At 36.0% G+C, this 21,762-nt stretch overlaps 1 protein-coding gene across 3 annotated transcripts in view; it reads right to left on the bottom strand.

Moving 5' to 3' along the window:
- Positions 1-21,762, bottom strand: part of GRID2 (glutamate ionotropic receptor delta type subunit 2) — a 1,659,435-nt gene that overhangs the window by 17,589 nt on the left and 1,620,084 nt on the right. The window contains exon 16 of one of the 3 annotated variants that reach the window (XM_037830264.1): positions 19,135-21,622. The exons of the other annotated variants lie outside the window; for them this stretch is intronic. Within the exon in view, the coding sequence (XP_037686192.1) occupies positions 21,200-21,622 (423 nt within the window). The 3' untranslated portion in view covers positions 19,135-21,199. Of the gene's footprint in view, positions 1-19,134; positions 21,623-21,762 lie in introns of those variants that run through there. 3 annotated transcript variants of the gene reach the window in all.

Below are 21,762 nucleotides of genomic sequence, written 5' to 3'. Positions count from 1 at the left end.
AGATTAGATGCAGTATATATTATACATAATTTTTCCCTTCATAATTCTGTAAATCTTTCAGCATTATTGTGATTTCTCCAAAATGTTTTTCTTTAAACAGCCTTTAAGCTTTGAATTTTTGTCCCTGTTCTAGTCATGCTACAATAGGGTATGGTAATAATATACTGTGAAAAGAAAAATATTTTTGTTTTTATTATACTGTTCAAAATATCTAGGATTAAATTTTTCATAACTAGTTATGATTATGCTTATTACACCCTTCAAATATTTCTATCCCTAATATACCCATATTAATTTATATTAATCCCTAAATATTTCTACACACTAAAAATATCTTCTTAAGTTAAAAAATGACACTGATTTGAAATTCAATATGGATTTTAGTTATCAATTGTGATCTCCATTTGAGTTAATTTTCTAAAATAAAAAAGGTTGTAATAATAAATAAGAAGTATTTCATAGAAGTATTTAAAGGTGATAAATAGGGAAATGTGAAAATTATTAGTTTTTCTCATATCCTCTCACCATCTTGTCATCCTGAAACTTTCTCCCGAGTCTTCTATTCCTGAAGACTATCCTAGTAAAACAATAGATGCTAGGAATTATAAGGAAAGGGAAGGGAGATGTGGAGAAAAACAAAAGAAGGAACTGGCCAGGCACAATTTAAATCCTCAGGGGCATGTGGTATATTATTTAGTTTGAGCCGCATGATGCAAAAACAAAACAAAAATTATCTGCAATTTGGCAGACCCTGCTGAAAATACAGCATATGTAAGAAACTGAGTCAGTGTGCAGCGGATTTAAGACATGCTAGCTGAGTAGCTTTGAAGAAAGCAGGCTGCACGACCCCCAGCCTCAGCATAAATAAACTCCAAGCAGACTCATTTGCCATGAAGGATGAAATGTAGAGGTGCCGTGGCGCCGGGTCTCTGCCTCTCTGTGGCTCCCTTCCCTAAGTCGTTCTGGTGGGTTTTTGTGTCCCAAAGTTGTCCCTATGCAAACAACAGGTTGAATATTGTAGGTGTGGGTTATTAAAGTGTCCCTGGGACAATGGCAGTCTGTGTCCCATTTGTAACGCTTGGATTAATCTTTGGAAAGCGCACACAAAATGTGACATGATGTTGGCTTCCAACATTATTCAGTCTGCATAGCAGCAAATCCTGCCCTGTCTCCCTGGAAATAAAACTCCACAGACGTATCACTGCCATCTAAAAGGAACCTATCATTTATGTTCGGGCTTAGGAACACCCTGATATTATTTCTGTTAGCACTTGATCTTATAGTTGGGAGAAGCACTTACAATGGAAACAATTTATATTGTCTTTTTATTCACAGACTCCCTAACGCTGATTTGCAATCAGGTATATCATAGTATTCTTTTTTGTTGTTGTAGGTGGGAAAAATAAGAAAGCCTTTATCTTTTAAAGATTCACATTAGTTTAAGCTTATAACCAGAACTGGTCCCTGGCAAAAGGCAGGATTCTTGACATTTCCCCCCTTCTCACCCCACTTTTACTTTTTTATTTTAAAGGAGGAGAGCAGCCCCAAGATGTGAAAACTGGTTGACAAAAGCATGCCAAGATGAGAGAGTGCTCATCATATTTGCTTTCTGTTTTCCTACACTACAGGCACTTTGGAAGCTTAAACTCTTTGTACATTAGAAAATTCTTGACTTATGTCCTTGTTCACAAAAATGCTAAGTAGCATCAGGGAATTTGGAAAGTTCTCTCAAATCATTTGCTTTGAAGTGCATCTCAATATCACAATTTTAGAAGACAATTAGAAGTAGGTTAATAGAAATAGATGAGGCATGTTAAATTACAGACAACCATCAATGATGGTCAGAATTCCCATTCAACCAAGATGGAAAATATTAACTCTCCTTTAAGATCAACTGCACACATAGGAGGAATTGGAAGTTGCCTAACAAAATAGAATAAGGCAAAAAAAAAAAAAAAAAAAAAAAAAAAAAATCAGGGCATTGTCATAGAACAATGGTTTGTAAAGTGTATTACATGTAATGCCTCTAAATTCATTACTAGAATTCAATTTCTTCAAGCATATTTCTTTTTCCCTATGAGGACACAGGGCAGCATCAAACCAGGCTAGCAATGGCTCTCCTCAAATTCTGTGATATAGACATTTTTTTATACTGTTTATGTGTGCAGGCCCATGAAAACACCAAAAAAATTCAATGCTTTGTCTTTGGTTTAGAACTGTTGTCCATTTTCCTCATTTCTTGTCTTTTAATCAGCAAATTTCATAATTTTTAAATTATAAAGTAAGCATGTTTAAAATACTGTTTTTGTTTGTTTGGCATATTGGGAATCTTCATAAGGTTTTGTTTGGAAAAGAACATTTTTTCCATTGAAAAAATAGGTTAAAACTGTAGAAATGCAGTAGGACTGAAGCTAAATTAAACTCTCAATAGGTTAAAACAGGACTGCAGTGGGGCTGCAGCCTAATTGCGTATACACTGCTTCACCGTTTATCTAGAAGGGGTAGGAAATCTCTTCAAGTCCCAAAGTCAAATGCTTTGAAGGACCTACTAGAAGAGGGAGAGGTGTTCATGGACAGAAGAAGGTGGTACCTCCAGCTGGGCCACTCATAAACTATCACGAATCCTTGAATCCTCTCCAAACCTTCCCTCGTTCACCAAGATAGCTCGGGTGACACTGAGGCTGCACCTTGGCCACGAGAGTCCCTGTGGCATGGACTCTAAATGGTCCCCATTGTCTCTTTCTGATGCCTCCTTGGGTTTCATTTTTCCTCTGTAATGTATCTACTGTGACCTGGAGTTCCAATCGTTGCACTGATTCTATTTTCTCAACATTCACTTTATTCAGAATTAGGGATAGAGTGGAAGGAGCATGGTAGGATCACCCATCCAGCATGATTTTTGTCCTTGCCAAAGGTAAAAGAAAAAGAATATTGATTCAAAGGTGGTGGGGAAGAAAATGGCCCAATTTATAATTTTGCATTAGCCAACTGTTTCCAGTTTTCATCCATGGGATGTAAGTCAAACTAAACTCAGAAGAAGGTGGTTTAGTGAGCTCAACAGAGAGGTAAAGTGTTCAGGAAAATTAGAGGCAGGGAGTGTGCACCACCTAACTAATCCAATAGCAACACTTTCAGTAAGAAAAAGCATTCTCACCCAAAGATTTGAGAAGGTGAGAGAGAGAGAGAGAGAGAGAGAGAGAGAGAGAGAGAGAGAGAGAGAGAGGAAGAAAGAGAGAGGGAAAGAGAGAGTCAGATTCAATTTGGGTTTACTTTTGTTAAGAAAAGTTTTTTTTTAAATGAAGATATAGTGAAGGAATGTGGAAGTGTTGTTAAACATTATTAAGAAATTATGGATATTTGAAAACAATATGCTATATCTAATGGACAAAATATACCACTTCATTTCACTTTTTACTCTTTTTAATTAAGAAAACAACAGTGACAAAATACCACCACCTACTCTCAATCCTTGAGAAAGAACACTATAAATTGCCTATATTTTCAGGGTTTAGATGCATCCTCGTAAAGAGAATATATACCTAAAGGCCTTAAACGGTGGGCTTACCCATCACTAAAGAGAACAAAAAAGTTCGAAGTAATTTTCTTTTTCATATGAGGGCATCAGCCTTTTCAAAAAAAAAAAATGCTATTGCTTATAAAAGTCTGAGAATTTAAAGCTAAAATCTTGACAAATGGTACCACAGCGCCACCACCTGGCCTTACAAAACACAGCAGGGAATCACAATATCAGACGAGGACAAAAGTTGGCGTTTCCTGTTCTCTGAAGGGCGTTTAAGGAAGGAAAAGAAGGAACTTTCTTAGTATAACCGTGTTCTTGTCACTACTTCAGCTGAAATAAACGTCAATGGTCCTAAAAAATGACTATCTCCTTATTCTATTTTTCTTTTAACTTGAGAGACACATTTTTAGTGGATTAAACCTAAAAACAAAGAGCACTTCTTTAAAGTTGTTTTTTTGTTTGTTTTGTTACTGCATTAAAAGCCTGTAGTTTTAGTGCTACTTTGGTAGAACTTCTACTAAAAGGTTTATATCACTGATTTTCAACTTGTAATCCTTTTTAAATATTGTTAAAGTTCTTAAAGCTCTAGAAATATTTAAGATAAAACAGATTCTAATACATAACCAGGAGGACAATTTTGAGCCTGAAGGCAAGGAGAAATAATTTTTTATTGCATATTTAAAAGTAGGCTTGCTTGGTTTAAAATTTATGCTTCTACAATCCAAATGCCTTCAAATATTTTTTACACTATATTATGGTCAAAAATTGCCAAGTCACAACAGCATGCCATGTATTTTCATTTGCACATCTCTGTCAATAAAAATATTTTAGAATTGACTTGAAAGATTGAACATTATCTTTTACCATATTTTGCACTCATGCAGCATGTCTTTTATTAATTTTTGCATTATATTAAACAGAACTGTTTATGAAATTACATGTTTTGAGCCTACTCTGAATGCACCATTTAAAGTGCTTTATGTATATTAATGTATATTAAGACATTAAATCCCTTCAACAATACTATGAGGATATTCTATTACTATTTCCATTTTATGAATGAAGAAAATGAAACACAGAGTCATTCAGTAACTTGCCTGAAGTAACACAGCTGACAAATGGAAGATTTGAACCCTGGCCTTTAGTGCCCACGTCTTTGATTACTATACTAAATCCATTTTCTCAGGATACTGATATTCTAAAAATATTTACAGTTCTATGCTCTTTCATATTATCACGTTTTTCCTCTTTATGTATGAACCTATTTAATAAAAATATTGCTTTGAAATATTTTTTATTAAACATATTTCAACAATGTAAATGGTTAAACAAGATTTTGAGGGTGAAAATAAGTGACTTGCAAATGAACTTTGGGAAATGAACGTTTCATAACTTGAAGACTATTTTTATTGTGCCTTATTTTCTATTTCAGATTCTGAATAATTACTTCAGATAATCATATTGAGCTACTAATGCTCATTTTATTGTAGTGTGTTCTAAAAAGTAATTTTGGGAAACAGCTCTTTATAAATTGGGAATATACAGAGAAACGTCAGTCTTTCTTATATTTATCAGAACATCTGGACTTTTCTGGAATTCCCCAGAGGTCCAGATACTTCTTAGATTCATACTTTATCAGTTTCAGGGAGTCTGTGGATATATAACAATGAGCCTCACAAACCACTCTGAATTTAAGATTTGTAAGTTTAAAATGTATCTTTCATAATCCTTATTACCCTCAAGAAGTTTAGAGCTTCTCAAATGAAAATAAAATTAATGTAATACTTTAAACTGATCTTTCTTGAGCTGGTGTTTTTTTCAAATACAGTAGAATATGTCCCATTTTATTCTAATGGGGATAGAAAAAATGAGGCTGTGTAGGGTATTTGCTATAAATTTAGTCAATGTCTATGAAGATAAAATTTTAAAGTATAACTCCCAAAATATCATAAGAGTGTACTTATTTTTGTGCTGTATGCCTGGACTGGAAAATCAATTTGACCAAGAACACAGAGATGTTGGGGTTGCTAAGTTACCTCTTGGTATATGAGGTAGTATGAAGTATTAGCTCAACATTAAGGCTAACTATTATATGAATTGAAGTCTTAGCTGGAACATTGGCTGTTTGTTTATTTTAAAAAATTCTTCGTGTACAACTGGGTGATTATCTTTGTAAGTATTTCTAAGTGTATTTACATATATATATGGCATTAATAATATTTCTGCTTATTTTTTATTAAATTTCATAATAGCTAATTTAAATGAAACTGAAAAAATCAACATTTAGCATAGCAATTAAAATCATTTGTATGGTTATTTACTGAAAATTTCAATTTAAAAAGGTTTAGATCATCAATCTAACATTTGTTAAGTGTTTGTGACAATGATTTTTGCCCATATTTCTATTCCCCAAGTATTTTATCTATTGCTTTGGGGATGGGGTAGATATGAAAAAGAATATTGTGAGGAGAAAAAAGGTTATTTCTCTGTTTTCCAAGGATATAGATGCAGAATAATTATAAGATAAATTGCTTTTCTGCAGTGTTCTCAAGGAATAGTTCAACTCAGTATTCCTTGAGGGACAGACCCACTCCTCTCCAAAACTGCCACAAGAGGGCTTAGATATGGATCATATTTCACAAAGAGAACCATGAAAAAACATGTTTTTGGCTTCTATTTTGTAGAGATACACTTTGTATAAGTACACTGAGATTGATTAAATGATGCAGTAAAGGATTCCTTTATGGAAATAATTTTTGACAGAAATGGGTTCTGATATTGTAATTCTACCCAGTAGGAGGCCACCAGATTAAATGTATTTAAATATCCCTTAGATCATGTAATTTGGCTATTCAAAAATTTCATTGCCTGAGGAGTAATTTTCCATTTTCGAATCCTGAGAACCTTAATTTCCAATTCTCAATGTTTTGCCTAAACCCCGGTTATACATTGTCAGTTTCCTTCTGAATATGTCCACCTGGATATTTTACCTTCATCTTTAATATGGCATTTCTAAAACTAAGTATCATCTTCCACTGCATGTACAAGAGTCAATTCTTCCTCCAGATCTCCAACCTTGAATCCCTGTCATAATATTTGAGTCTTTCTTCCCTCTCTACAGTGAACTGGGCATTAGGAAATGCATATCTGCATACTCCACAGCCACTGAACTTCACAATAATGGTCCTTGTTAATAATCATGGCATTCCGTCACTCAGCAAGTAATAATTCAGTGAACCCCACATGGCAGACATTGTTTTAGGCACTGGGAAAGAGAAGCACACAAAAGAGTGGAAAACTTCTGCTCTCAATTTGCTTACATTATTGTGGAAGGAAAAACCAGTAAGTAGGTAAATTGTATAGTTAGTTATAGTGTGTTAGATGACATGCTATGAAAAGGAATTGAGCAAGATATGGGGCCATGGGGTGTGCTGGGGAAGGGGTTGCAACTTGAATGGAATGGTTAGGGTAGGCCTCACTGATCCTGGATTTTGGTCTCGGAATTGTTTTTAACACTGCTTTCCACAGAACTTTAACATCCTTGATGAAAGCAATCACCAAATTCTGTTGATTTTCTCCCAGTGTGCTTTCCTTTTCATTTCCGGTGAACTTTATCTCAATGACCTCCTTATTTCTTTACCTTTAGATGATTATAATAGCCTCCTAACTTGACTCTGTGCCTCAGTGGCAGTCAGGTCAAAAGCTTATCAGAACTGTTCTGATGTGGCTATAGGACTAGGTCCCAGCCAATGGCATAGGGTAGAAATGACAAAGTTGCACTACTGCCAGCTCTGGCTCATGATGACTCCTACAATTCTCTGTGTTCTCTCCCCACCTCATCTGTCAGCTGATCCATCAAAGGACTCTAGGCACAACACAGCCACCAGAAAGAAGGAATCTGGGTCCTGAATATGCTTGTCCTTTTGAATTTTTTGTGAGTGAAAAATTGCCAATTGTATTAACACACTGAGATCTGGGGGGCTTATTTTTTTATGGGAGATAGCATTATTTACCCTAATTTAGCCTGTCTTTGCAATTCTTAGAACACTGAGACACCACTGAGATTAACTTTCTTTTTGTGCTTCTTTAAATGGTCACTTTGTTGCTTATTTGTACTCACATCTTTAACTTTGGTTAAATCCAACTCCTGTTTTCCCATATTGAAGACAGTTGAGGAAAAACTACAGCTGAACAGATTAGTGCTGTGGTAAACTGATGGCTTCCATCCCTTGGCTAAGCTCATAATGCTGTACACCAGTGTCGCTAATTTGCACTAGTCGGCTCTCCCATTCTCTGTTCTTCTAAAATCTCTGACCCTCCACCTTACAAGCAATTTGTCTCCTATCTCATATATAAAATAGAATTCAACAGAGCTCTCACTAAACATCCTGTTATTGAAACTAGACATTTACTTGTATTTATATTCATCCTTTCCCTCTTTCATGTGGTTACAACAAAATATGTGGTTACAACAAAATAGTATCCTTCAATAGACTAATTGAAGACAATACTTTGACTAATTAAAGATTAATTGTTTACCTGTTCCCTGGATCCCATTCTCTCTACCTTTTTAGGGACCACACTTTATTTAACACTCCTACTTGCTACCATATTCTCTACATTTACCTCATCACTGGTTTCTTCCTATTTATATTTAAGTGTGTTCAAGTATCTCCTAATTTGGAAAAACAAAAATAAAAACAAACAGAAAATATCCTCCTTGGATCCCATTTTCTCCTCTACATACCACTCCTTTGATTTCCTTTCTTTGTCACCATACAGTGTACATGCCCTTCAACTTATTCTTTTGCCAACTGCAGTTTGACTTCAGTCTTCACCATTCTCCTGAACACTGTTCTGTCCAAGGTCCTGAGGACTTTCATGTTGCTAATTCTAATGGGTGTTTTTCAACCCCTGAGTAGCACTTGACAGTGTTGGTCATACTCATTTGAAACAGTCTCTTCTGTTGCCTTCTGTGATCACCCATTTTCATTGTTTTCTTCCTGTTTCTCTTTCAGCTTGTTAATATTTTTGGCACTTTCTTCTGTCTTTGCTGATCTTCTTCAGGGTTTTATGCCTTGACCTGTTTCCTGCTGAATAGACCCATGGATTCCTGGATAATTTCATTACGTCCAAGGCTTCAGTTACACCAAATCTGCTTCTCAAGCCCAGACCCAATATCGTATTGCACCCTTCTCCCACAAAACCGTCTCCCTCCTTCCATGTGGCTCCTGCCTGAGACTCAGCTGTGCCCTCTGACTGAATTGACACAAGAGATTCCCAATTGATCTGTTTTCATCGGGTCTTGTCCCGTTCCAAAACTTTCTCCTTAGGGCAGCTAGAGTGATTATTTTAAAATAGGAATCTGATCAGGTCACTACTCCACTTTGAATACTTCAATGTCTTCCTGGAACATATGTTAAAAGTACAAATTCATTAATGTGGCCTATGAAGGATTTCAAGGCCTTCTCCCCGACCTGTTAGTTTTATTCTCTTGATACTCTTCTTTCACTCAGTATTCCAGCTCGGTTTGTCTTCTTTCAGTTTCTGGAAAAAATCTTGTCCTCTGGCTTAGGCCTTTGCAAGTGCTGGTCACCTGGTCTGGACTACCCTTATTTCCTTTGCCTGGCTGACTTTGACTTACCTCTCAGGTCTAGCTTGGAATTCCATCCTCTAGCAGCTTTTCCTGTCTTTGTGCTGTGTTGCAAAGCCCCTTGCATTTCCATTACTGGAGCACTTCTTGTAATTTATTGCCATTGCCTATTAAATGGTCTGTCTTTCCCAGTAGACTATAAACACCATCCCATTCCTAAAATTTACAACTGTTCAAAAATGGGATGGATCATAAAAAGGATGAAACTCAAACATCAGGTAAGTGGCTGGATTTAATTTTTACTGTTCTGTTTTCTTATATCCTCACTGCTTTTCATGGATAATATGTTCCAGCCAAATTATTTGTTCTTTCTCAAGTGTGCTTTGTGATTTCTTTCTCTGTGACTTGGATCATATCTTTCCCTTTGCCTAAAATAGTCTCTCTCTATTCCATACCTGTGGAAAAGATACTCAGTGTCAAGGCCCATTTCCAAAACTGTCTTTTCCATGAAGACATTTTATCACTCTTGAAAGAGAAAGTCTTGCCTTTCTCGGAATTCTCAAAATACTTTGGACTGTTTTTTAATGCTTATCATATATTATTTTAACTTGTAGTTGTTGCTGTACTTCAATTAAAGGATACCTAGAAGAGCAGCATTTCTCCTTTCTCTTAATTCTTATAATATGGTGTATCACTTTTATGGAACACATCATATTTTGCCTTATGTTGTACTTATGTATACATGTGATATCTCTTCTTTAAGAGCTTTGGGACCCTAGCATATTTGTATACACTGCAATACCTAGCATCTTGTCTTAATCATAATGGACTCTCAAAACCTAATTGTTGAAAGCATCAGTGAATCAGCTCTTCCTCCTTATCTTTAGCATATCTACGTGGGAACTCTAGTTTCAGGCCAAATAGTCTTTGTCCTTGTCCCCTACTTACCAATTACATTTTATCATTTCCTTTTTACATATAGCTTACACAGTCTGCATTCATATCTCCTATTGTCAAAATTCAACCTCTTTGGCCCAAATGCTGCTTTTCTCTGAAGGCTGCCTTAGTAGTTCCTGCCAGAAGGATCTGGGCCAGTCTTGGCTAAAGTGCCTGGGTATTAGTTAGTGAGCCACAGAAAGACCATGGAAAAAATTAAATCATGGAGAGACTTAAATTGAGAAGTAATTTAGCAAGATTATCCAGGAAGATGTATAGGAAAGAGGTAGATGGGGAACCTATTGCAATGGTTGTGCCTAAACTTGTCTAGTAGCAGTAGGGCTGGAAAAAGGGATCAAGAATTAGAGTATTACACAAGTTGACTCAATGGGGTTGACAGTTTACTTGACATAGAGTCTAATAAAGAGGGGAGAAAAACTAAAACGGTCACTGAGACATTAGCCAAGATAGAGAACACAGGTGGAGGCCGAGCAAGTTTGCCAGTAGTAAAGCAGTTTCTATTGTAGACTCCCATCTGGCAGGAAATTTTTCTGAATCTGTTTGTATTTACCAAGGTGCAGTGCATACACATCATCTACATTCATCCTTCATGAATTTTTTATTCAAAGTTTCTAGATTTCATATAAAAAATATACACTGAGGACCAGTTGATTTTTTTGGATCCCCATAGTGTGCAAAGCCCTTGCAGCAGTGAGGGACTATAAAGGATCCTTTGCTTCCAATCTCTTTTTGATCCTGGGGAGCAGCCTGGTGAAGTGGAAATGGGATGGGCTTCTGAATTAGAGAGTTGTGGGTTTGAGTTGTTTTTTTTTTAATCTTACTAATTGTATGACCTTGGTCAAATTACCTAACTTTCTAGAGCCATGGGGTTTTTGTTGGTTTGTTGTTTTAGATCAGATCAATTACTACTGAATATGTATATATATAATAACAAACTTACAGGGTTATTGTGAGAACTGAGTGAGACACATATGAAGTACCTAGCACTGTTCTGTCACATGGCCAGCATGCACTTCTGCCGTATAGATGCTATACTTATAAGAGTACAGATATTGGTTTGTAGAGAACAAGAATTGAAACAGGCACTAGCAACTTACTTCTTCAGATTGGAGTGGTTTAAACTTCTTTATCTATGAAATAATTCTTGCTGAGGACTTGCACCATGTGTTTTATTAATTGCGATTTAGAAATGTGTCTCTGCAAACTATCGTGAAATTCTTATGTTGTACAGATATTCAATGCAACATGTGCACACATATTATGTGCTATTCTCTTTTATAGGAATGAACATTTGTTGTGCATGTGTGAGTGTGTAATTCATGATTTGTGTTTTATGATTGTCCTTCATGTGTAGCATGAATAAATTGCAAGGAATTATAGTCTTAAAATGATTTGAAAAGTAGGCTTTGTCAAAGCTAGTCTAAATTCATAAAGACACATGCTACCTGTATCTAGCATCTTGTCTTAATCATAATGGACTCTCAAAATCATTTGATATATGACTTTTTTCCCCTAGCATTGGGAACTCACCCTTGACCTTTTAAAGGTGAACCATTATAGTGAGCTCAGGGTTGAGAAGTAGTTAATGCCGGTAGAACAGATCCAAAATGAAATCCAAGCAGTTTTTTTGATGGCAGCTGCTTGGTGGAAGCTTACCTTTTCAACTTTCAGAGGCAGGATTGGTGGTGACACATATTTCAGGCCTACCTTGTAGTCACTCATAGCATTCTTGACTGTGTTAGTGGATGCTTTCTGTACCCTCAAGTTGAAATAGACCCGGAACTAAAAGCACACATCAATTACAGGGAACCAAACACCGTCCCACAGATAATTTATTCTATTTAGAGTGTCACTTATATACTGGCCTGTACATAATAGGTGTTTATAATGTTTGGGCTAATTTTAGTTTGTTCCTTTTCTAAGAGAAATGTTTAGTTGGAAACATTTTTTGAATTTCTATTTAGGTACGTTTGCTCCAGGGTTGTTTCAGTGAGCCTAACATAAGGGGACTTTGGACTAGTTCATTCTCTCTTCAAGGATCTTGGACATATTTTGTCTATTTCAAGCCCCGATGATGGGATTTGAGTCATTGTCACCATATAAAAGGACATTTTGGTAATTTCTGGCTATTCACCATGTGGGAAACATGAAAGTGTCATGTGGGAAAAAGACTTGTTCTATAGCACTTCAAAGAACCAAGAGGGGTCAAATTTCAACAATACAAAGACCAAAAATAAGGAGGAATCATCTAACAATTAGACAGTTAAAATGGTTGAACGCTGTAATGGGCTGCCTCAGAAAACATTTGAGTTGAAGTTTTGGTCATCTGTCAGTAAGGTATTATCCAGAGGATGAAGGAAATCTTAACTGGAAGTCGAATATATGAAGAGATCAAAGCAGCACTGCTCTGACTGAAGCCCAGTGGGCCTTACCTCAGCCCAACAGCATCCCCTAAAGTCTCAGGAAAAACCCTCAGGGATCTGTAGAGACTAGTTTAAAAATCTGGACTCTAGATGATCCCTCAGGGCCCCTGCACCTCTTAAGAATCCATCATTCATGCTCACAAAACAGTTTTCAATTCCATTATTTCTTCTCCCTAAGCACCCTCCCCCCCAATTTAAAGAAAAATTAAACTTAGCAGAACAGGTATTCTTTGGATTTAACCACATTCTAGTAAAATTATTCCCATCTTTTCTAGCATTTGAAATAGAAATATCAATTCTCTTTTACACTCTATTTTCAGTTAGTCTTCAAGTTCTCTTGATTCTCCCTTCAAAATCCATCTATCATTTGTATCTTCTTTCTTTTTATGTGCTACTCATGTTCAGCTCATGTCTATTTCAAAAGCCTCTTAATTGGCCTCTTCTCCATTCCATTTTATGAATTACTACCAGCTTAGTCTTTCTAAAACACCTCTTTTAGAACAAGTTTCTTCCTTGGTCAAAATCTTGCGTGGCTCCCTACTGCCCACAGTGAAGGTCTCCATACGTTCTATGGTAATGGGTCTCCGTGAACACCAGCCTGGCTCCAATCTCTTTCTGATGGTTCAAGGGCTGAAATGCAAAAGGAGGTATGGCCGGGAACTGGCATCACCATACCACTCTCTCCATACCACTCTACTTAAAATGGTGGTAAATAGTTGGATCCAAGGGAGGTTGGGGAAGTGGCAGCAATTATGATTCCAGGATTGACCAACCTCTGACATTGCAGTCAATCTGTTGGAACTTGTGACAGTCATGCCACTTTGTTCAAAACACTCCAGTGGTTTCCCATCTCATGCAGAATAAAAGCCAACATCCTTACGATGGACTTCAAGTCTCCATAATAGATATGCCCCCTTTTTATCTATCTGAGCTCTTTCCTTCTCCATCACTCATTCTGGTCCAAACACATTAATCTTCTTGCTGTTCTTCAAACATGCCTGGCATACTCTTACTTTAGAAGCTTTGCATTGTCTGTTCTGGAATGTTCTATCTCCAGACAGCAACATGGCCAATTCCCTCACCCTGTTTAGAGCTTTGATGAAATGTCAAGCTATTAATGAGATCTTCCCTGACCAGTTTATTTTAAATGGCACATCACCACTCCCTCCTTGGGCTTCCCTCTCCTCCTTCTCTGTTTTGTTTTTCTCCACTGTACTTATCATCTCCTAATAGAAAATACACTTCATTTATTTATCCCGCTTACTGTCTATCTGCTCCAGTAAAGTGTAAGCTCTGTGAGGGCAGGGATTTCTGTCTTGCTTACTGATGTAGCCCCAGCACCTAGCATAGTGTTTTGCACATAGTAGGACCTCAGTGAACATATGTTGAATACATGAATAAATGAACAGGATATAGTTCAATCTCTTGTGCCAAGCCTCAAGCCTTCCACCCTCTCAGCCCAGCTTTACCTGCCACTTTTCCCTGACACAAAGCCCGTATTCCAGCCACTGTGACCGACTGTTCCTCCAAATGCTCTTTTCCATCCTCGTGCCTTCGATTGCACTGTACCCTCCACTTGGAAGCCCCTTTCCATTTTTCTGACCTTTCCATATTCTCTAAGATTAAGCTAAATTTCCATGTATTCCATGAAATCATCCCAAGCCACACAGATGACATTATTCTTTTTCTCTTCTTAACTCATAGAATGTTTTCTCTATACCAATAATTTGACAATGAACTATATTTATACTCTGCACTGTCAAGTAATTTGGAGCCATATCTTCTGGTGTTGTTTGAACAATAAGTTTTTATTTAACTTTTCAATGTTTAAATTTTGTTTAAACATTTTGGAAGCCCTCTGAGGAGAGGCCCAGGTAAAAGTGAAGAGATTGACTTGTGACCAGAATTCTAGCCCGGGGATCTGGTCCACCATCCTGAGACACGAGGGGACCAATATCTCAGCACACCAGAACCCTTGGAGGCTCAGGGGAACTCTGCCCCTTGGTGCCTTGCTCATAGTAGGTGCTCAGCAAGTATTGGTTGTGGTCTGATTGATTCCATATGATTGTTTTATTCCTATTATTCTCTGTAGCCTTGCTAAGTTTAGGTATATCTACTAATACTAATAAAAACAAGGAGACATGAAAGCATCATTATAGAGTAAGGAAATAAAACTTCATTTAATGATGATGAACAAGAAAGAATTAATTAAAACATCAACTTTTGGTGATTGAGCGCTATGTATCATGGAACTTACCACGTTCATGAGACACACCATGAAGTTTGGAGGCTGTACACGTGAGAAGTGTTTTTATACACACATTGGTAAGTTTATGAACAGCCATTTTTACCATGATATTTTGATGGAGAAATTTGAGGGAATGAGCAGTAAGTATTGAAATGCTTGGTTGTGTAAAATTGAATCTGGGAGTCCCAATTAAAAATATATCTTGCTGCACTAGTTAGTTATCTTTAATTTTCATTTTTGGTATGTCAGTTAAGACAGAGGTTTTGTACTCATTAGAATATATTATGTGTGAATGCAGTTCTGTATTTGATATTTAATGTTCATAATGTCAGGGAAGTATATAACTATATTCACTCACCCAGCTATAATCCACCCAACAATTAGTGTTCAAAATGTTTTTTTGACAGCACCGAAAGAAGTACCTGAGCATATTAGGTATTCAATAAGTATTTCTAGAATGAAAAAGTCAAATGAAATCAGCTGGACATAAGGCATCCCTATTTTCAACTTAATTTCAGTATATTTTTATTTCTAAAAACAAATCTTATAGTCAACCCTTGTAAACAGGTATTAAAAGATGGCTTGCATTACTTTTAAAGTCAACTTTAATATAATTATGAAAAGGAATTAAATGTTACCATTCAGCTGTGCATTTACTTAACATGAAACAGATATAAGTACAAGATGCAAGTCTCTAGGAAATGGCTGTGATTCTGAAAAGTTTAATGTAACTTAAATTTTTGCAAATTGATTCTTACTTTATTACATATTAGAAGAACTCATTCTTAAAGGCCTCTTATTATGAATAATCTTTTGTGTAGTGAATAGGCAAGCTGTAATTTGTTTACTTCTTAAAATTCAGGATTTTAATATGTGTACTTGTGTAGGTTTAAAAAAAACAACATTGATGTCCAAGTTTTACATATTAAAATAGCCCCAGATGTAGGCTACTTGCTTCCTCAAGTTTTTCAGTAGCATCAAATTTAAAAATAAAATATAACGACTTTAAAAATGAAAGTTTTGCTTTCTACTAATGTTTCAAATTTTGTGGTAGGTAAATATTTATTAAAAGCAATGTTTTTCTTCCCTTCTCTGGTTCCAATGTGTTTCAGTTTCTGATTTTGTGACATATGTTTCCTCCTTCTAATGCAGCTGTTATGAAAGCTTGTTTTTTTGAATTAATGAGAATTAATGTTGTCTTGAAAATTTTGTGAATTTTCTGTCACATCACAGATGATTTGAGACCTTTTAAATATGCTGCTTACTTCCCAGGTGAATACCTATGGGGTTTCTCCAAAAGGAAACCAGGTCCTCATTCCTCATAAACCCTAGACAGAAACGTCTACAGTAAAAGGTAGGTAATAAGTCCACATAGCACAGCCAGTTTCTCTTCTCCACTCTGAAGAAATCCTAGGAAATGTGCAAAATTAGTCAAAGGTGACATGTGGTCCTAATTTGTATGAAATAGAAAGTCAAGATAGAGCTTTTAGATAGTAAAAAAATGTTCTGAATTTGGGATGATTTTTGCTTGGTCATTAATTTTACAGGGAAACAAAACAAATGAGTACTGTTGAAAAAATAGGAATATGGAAAATTCAGGTGAGGAAATGAGAGACATCTCCTTTAGTCTCTTCCCTGGGATAGGCTGAACCATTACATTGTTTAACTGTTCCATGCATCTGCACAGCTCTATAAAATGGAGGAAAAATGTGAAGTTTCTATTCTTCTGGTGGTATCTGTGGGGTTGTGGCTGTTGTCATGTTGGACAACCTTTAAAACACCTTACATTCCTTGTGGTCATAGGTAGCGCTGTGTCCTGTGTCTGGGATGCCAGGAGACATGGCCAGAAGGCCCAATCGCAGTAGCTTCCATATGGAAAAGAGCCTGAATAAGATTTACTGTGTTTGGTCCCTTCGAAGCAAGTTGTTTAAAACACTGTAGAGCCCTAACTGTCACAGTCAGACCCGCAGAGATAGAAAATGAGTTATTGTGCTCCAAATCATTCTGATGTGGATACCTGAGGGTAGGGGCCAGTCTCTGACTGTCATGCAGGTATTGTTAAGAATGGGTCAGATAGCAGTTTGCCTGTGGCTTATGGTAATTTTCACTTTTATGAAAACCTGGCTTAGTTGTATTGCTTCTTGGGAGGTTTCCAAGTCTTCTTAGTGGAGGCGGTCTGAACCTAAGAAGACAGACTAAATCAGCTGTTGAGAACCATCAGGATGGATTGCACCAGTCAGCTGGATTGTCCAAACCCAAAAAAGGCAGTTCTGGTTTGGGGTGGTTCATTCTGCCCCCTCAGAAAGTCTGCAAGGTGGCGGCCTCTCTAGCATGCATTTCAATATGGAGCAAGGAAAGATCTGGAGTGGTAGGACACAGAACCATTCCTAAGTGTATACAGTTTATTTACATCTTGTGTAACTGCTTAGCACATTGGCTTTCACATAGTACATTCTCTGTAAATATAAATAGAATTGAATTGAATTATCAAATCTAAGAGGCTTTATTCCTTATGTCTCAGGGTCAGGTAAGTCATTTCCAACCAAAGGAGCTCACATATGCTACCTCATCCGAGGTCATCTACTAAAATATTTGTTGAAATGATAATTATGGTCATAACTGGGAGCTGTCTATTAATATCTGTTCACAAGGCTTGGTTATAAGATTTGTTTTTAGAAAGAAGGTAATTTTAATGAGTCCATTCATTGCATTTTATCAATTGTGACATATATATCTTTAAGGGAAAAGCCCTATGCTTACCACCATGTAAGTTCTTAGCTCTGCCTTTTTTATTGTACTCATAATTCAGAATGTGTTTGACCTTATCAAAATCCTGATTATAAAACAGAAATAATTTGTTGTCCAATTTTGTGGTTTAGAAGGTATCATATTGGATACAATGGATCTTTTCATTTAATTTTTTTGTTTTTAATTGATGAAGCAATGTATCATTCAGCTAAGTCTATTTTAAAGCCTTTATTCAGTTGACAGTCAATCCCAAATTAAAGGAGAAGAAAAAAATAGCATTATTAAGAAAACAGCAAATTGTCTGTAGCCTAACATGTAAGGAAGAAAGGGGACTTATACTTTTCTAAGTATGTATGGTTAAACCAAAACCTGCACATAAGTTCAGAAGTGGTGAAAGTGATAACCCGATCTCTTAATGATTCACCAATGGTATCAATTGGACATTTAAGTAAAATAGAGATACTTCAACATGAAATATTTGTCTTTATTGAATAGCAAGGTTAGTATACGTGGTGCACACCAAGGCAAACAATAGGTTAAAAAGATTAGCACTAGCAGAAACAGGTTCTGGTGTTAAGTTCTGCCATTAACTAACTCTATGTTCTTGGGTAAATAACTTGAGGTACTCATTTTCCCATCTGTAAAAGGAGGAGTTGGGTCATATAATCCATGTGAAGGAAAGAAGTTTTCTAGAAATTGGGTTTGGTGACAGGAACAAGTAAGGCACTGTGTATGAGTCATCCCTAAATTTATAATTGAAAGGATCCACATGAACTTGACAGATGAATAGCATAGTAAAGAAAGAAAGAAAGAAAGAAAGAAAGAAAGAAAGAGAAAGAAAGAACCAGTTTTAACTCTTGGTTGTCAAACATCTGGGCAAGTCCAGCTTCTTGGCATCTAATGTTGTCTCATTTGTAAAATGAGGGAGATTGTCTAGATCTCTAAATTTCCTCCTTGTTCTTTCTAACATTTTAAGATTTACTTTTAATGGAATTTTAAACAGCAGAGATTGTAACCTAATCAAATATATTTTCAGATATGGATTTGTTGGGTGATTAAATGCTAGAAGGATTTAATATTGTTGATCATGCAGAAAATAACACAGTGTTAGAAATAATCTTGGAGTCTGAATTAATTTTCAAATTAACAAATTCAGCATGATGAATATTTCTCTAACAGCAAATCAAATTTTAAGAATTAAATCCGAAGTTTAGTAATTTCCTCCCTCCTTTCCCTTCCTTTCCTTCCCTCCCTCCCTCCTTCCCTCCCTTCCTTTCTTCCTTCCCTCCTTCCTTTACTTTTTTATAAAATATAATGAACCTGATCCTGCTATATTATAATGGTTATATTGTTTACATGACCCAGGCTAAATCCTTCCCCCAAATTGTCCACAGAGACTTCTAAGAAGAAAATCAAACATATTGTTGGTTCAAATAGTCTCAAATAACACAAAGGCAATCTTTCATTGGTTTAGGATATCACTTAGTATTGGTTCTAAAGAGCCACTCATTTTGGCACAGTTCTGCTAATAAACAATATGTTTTATGCTTTAATTAACTCTGGATAAATTTTCAGAAAAATTCAGCTCTATCTGTGAGAATAAGCATTTTCATACTTCACATTTAAGACTTCAATAGTATGAGAGCAAGTTTAGAAAACATTTTTATTAGACAAATTATTTAGACAAATTATACACAGAAAGCTCTGCCACTCATAACTGAGGCCTCCAAAAAGTGTTTTGTGTATTTGTGTAATAGGCAATACATCAAAATAGGCCTATTTTTAAATATTGTACATGGTTAACAGTTTGTTGATAGCTAAAATCACTGCAACATCTGGTATGTCCCTATATAGCTTGTTGTAAAGATTTTTTGTTTTAAAATCAGAGTTGTGAATGAGATCATGAATGTTACAAGGGAAAACAAGTTGTGCATGCACTTAGGTACTTGTTACCCTGGAAACAAAATGATTTTTTGCATGATAAGAAATTTTTCTGCCTTACACAGTAGACAATATTTGAAGATTTAGTACAAAAACAGTGACAATACAAGATGCTCCCCAGAACAGAATTAGCATCAAAATATAATATACCTTTAAGAATATACCCTTTAAATTTCTCCTAAAGCAAATCACATAGGTTGATTCCTACATCAATCTTAGCCATGGAATGAATTAGATTAAAATAAGTGTACGTCTGCGTGAAAACACAGGATAAAGTTCTTGCTTCCTACTTACCACGTTTTAATTTTTAAGGATTACAAACAAAGTTCATTCTACATTTCTAACAGGTAAGAATGCTACTTTAAAAGGGTTGTGCGCAAAGAGGCACTGTTTTTGCTGTCATCTTGCTATACACTTGGCACTAATGTAAAAAATACATTAACTCCTCCAAACAGAACTGAATAAAAGAGGGGGTTAAGTTGAGAGCCCAATATGATTATTATATTTTCTGCTTTAGGATAATATATGACAACAATTAAGGCCACATCAGTATTTCTTAAGGGCTCTCCCCCACTACAATTATTGTATTGACTGGTTTACTGTTTTGGAAGAGAATTTATTAACCTTCAATGATCTATGGTTAAACTCTTATAGAGCATTCTATGTGCTGTTGTGGTTCAGCTAATAGCATTTTGCACTTAGATAATTAATTAAAAGCAAAATTATCAAGGTTTGCTTTATACACTGCTGAATAACAAACGCAAAACTCATTCAAATGAGTTACATCTAGGAACAAATATTAAATCGCCCTGGATGTTCTAATAACAAAAGTATAAAATATTCTCTGTTGGCAAATGATGCGAGTCAGAATAATATTAAAGCAACCTGCCTTTTCTAACTGAAAAGAACCTCTGCACTATACATATTTCCTGTGTACAATACTTTTTTTAAAAACTAAAGCTTTATTAAATGAATTGCAATAGCAATGGCCACCTTTATATATATATACACATTATATAGATGCATATATATGTATATATATATGAGATACTAATTTATTTAACACAACAGAGGCTTCTGCCATTTGATAGTTTACTGTACATAAGAAAAATGTTTTAATACTGTACAATCGCATAAAGGTCATATGCACTGTTGCAGTGCAAGAATAGTTTTAACTGTAGTCTTGACTGGCATATTAATGGCTTTTTGTAATCCTACAAAATTGCATTCTCATATTATGCGGCCTGAATGGTCTTTAAATTGTTTTATAAACACTGCAGGGGTTGCCTTTGGTCCACAGTTAAAGGACACTCAACAGCAGTGGAGCATTGTATGAATGCAGCAGAAGAATGTAAAAAGACTGAAGTTATTGCAATTATAGTTTTAAAAATAGAGAGACGTTACATAAGAGGCCTTTATGTAAAATTAATCCTGCATATACTTTTAGTATACTCAGTGCACATTTCCTATACTTGAAGTACAGTATATGAAAAGCAGACTAATAGGATTCTAGTATATGGTATTCTGGGGAAACAAGTTGAGTAATGAAAAAAAGTGGTGGGAAATGTATGGGAAGAGAAGGAAGAAGAGAGAGAAAGAGAAGATAGAGAAGGCGGAGAAGGTGGGGAGAAGGAACTAGAATTGTTACTAATAATCCTGATTTTTTTTTTTGAAAAAATGTTACATCCATGTTAGTCCCACAATATTACAGTTGCTCCTTGCAAAGGGAGTCCTAAAAAAGAAAACAGTGAAGAGATTTTGTTTGATGCTCATATGGAGGTGCCTCGGTCTGGATCATTACCCAGATTGAGCCCCAGAGTAGGAGTTTGTTGATAAGGAATAGATGACATTGTTTTTATAGGACTCCTGAAAAAGCCTCCATTAGGTGCCCTGTGCCTAAAAGGGCCAGTTCGGTGCTCAGGCATGTTGCCAAAAGCGAAACCAGAGGCAGCTTTAGCTGACAGTGTGCGGCTAAGAGTCTGGATCTGCTCTGGGATAAAGGTTGTTGTGGTAATATGAGTGTTCCTGAAATCACTGATTTGCTCCAGTGCTTGTCGTGTTGGCAAAGTGTCAATGTCCAGAGGGGTCAAATCAATTGACGAGGTGGAAAACTGTTTATGGGGGCTGTCGTCATCTGTGCACAAGCTATTTACACGTCTATGGAGGTGCTCCAGGTCAATTTCCTTGTCATCCTGGAGATGAAGAAAAAGAAGATAAGGTTCTTATCAGTACTAGCTTCCATGGTTAAAAAAAAAAAAAAAGTAGTTCAGCAAGCATGATATGTAATTAACTGAACTTTGGGATTTATTCATTTAACAAATATTTATTGAGC

This window comes from Choloepus didactylus, chromosome 3, assembly GCF_015220235.1.
Source record: "Choloepus didactylus isolate mChoDid1 chromosome 3, mChoDid1.pri, whole genome shotgun sequence".
Lineage (NCBI taxonomy): Eukaryota > Metazoa > Chordata > Mammalia > Pilosa > Megalonychidae > Choloepus > Choloepus didactylus.
Note: the sequence above shows the minus strand (reverse complement) of the source record. Positions and strands in the feature narration are given on the sequence as shown.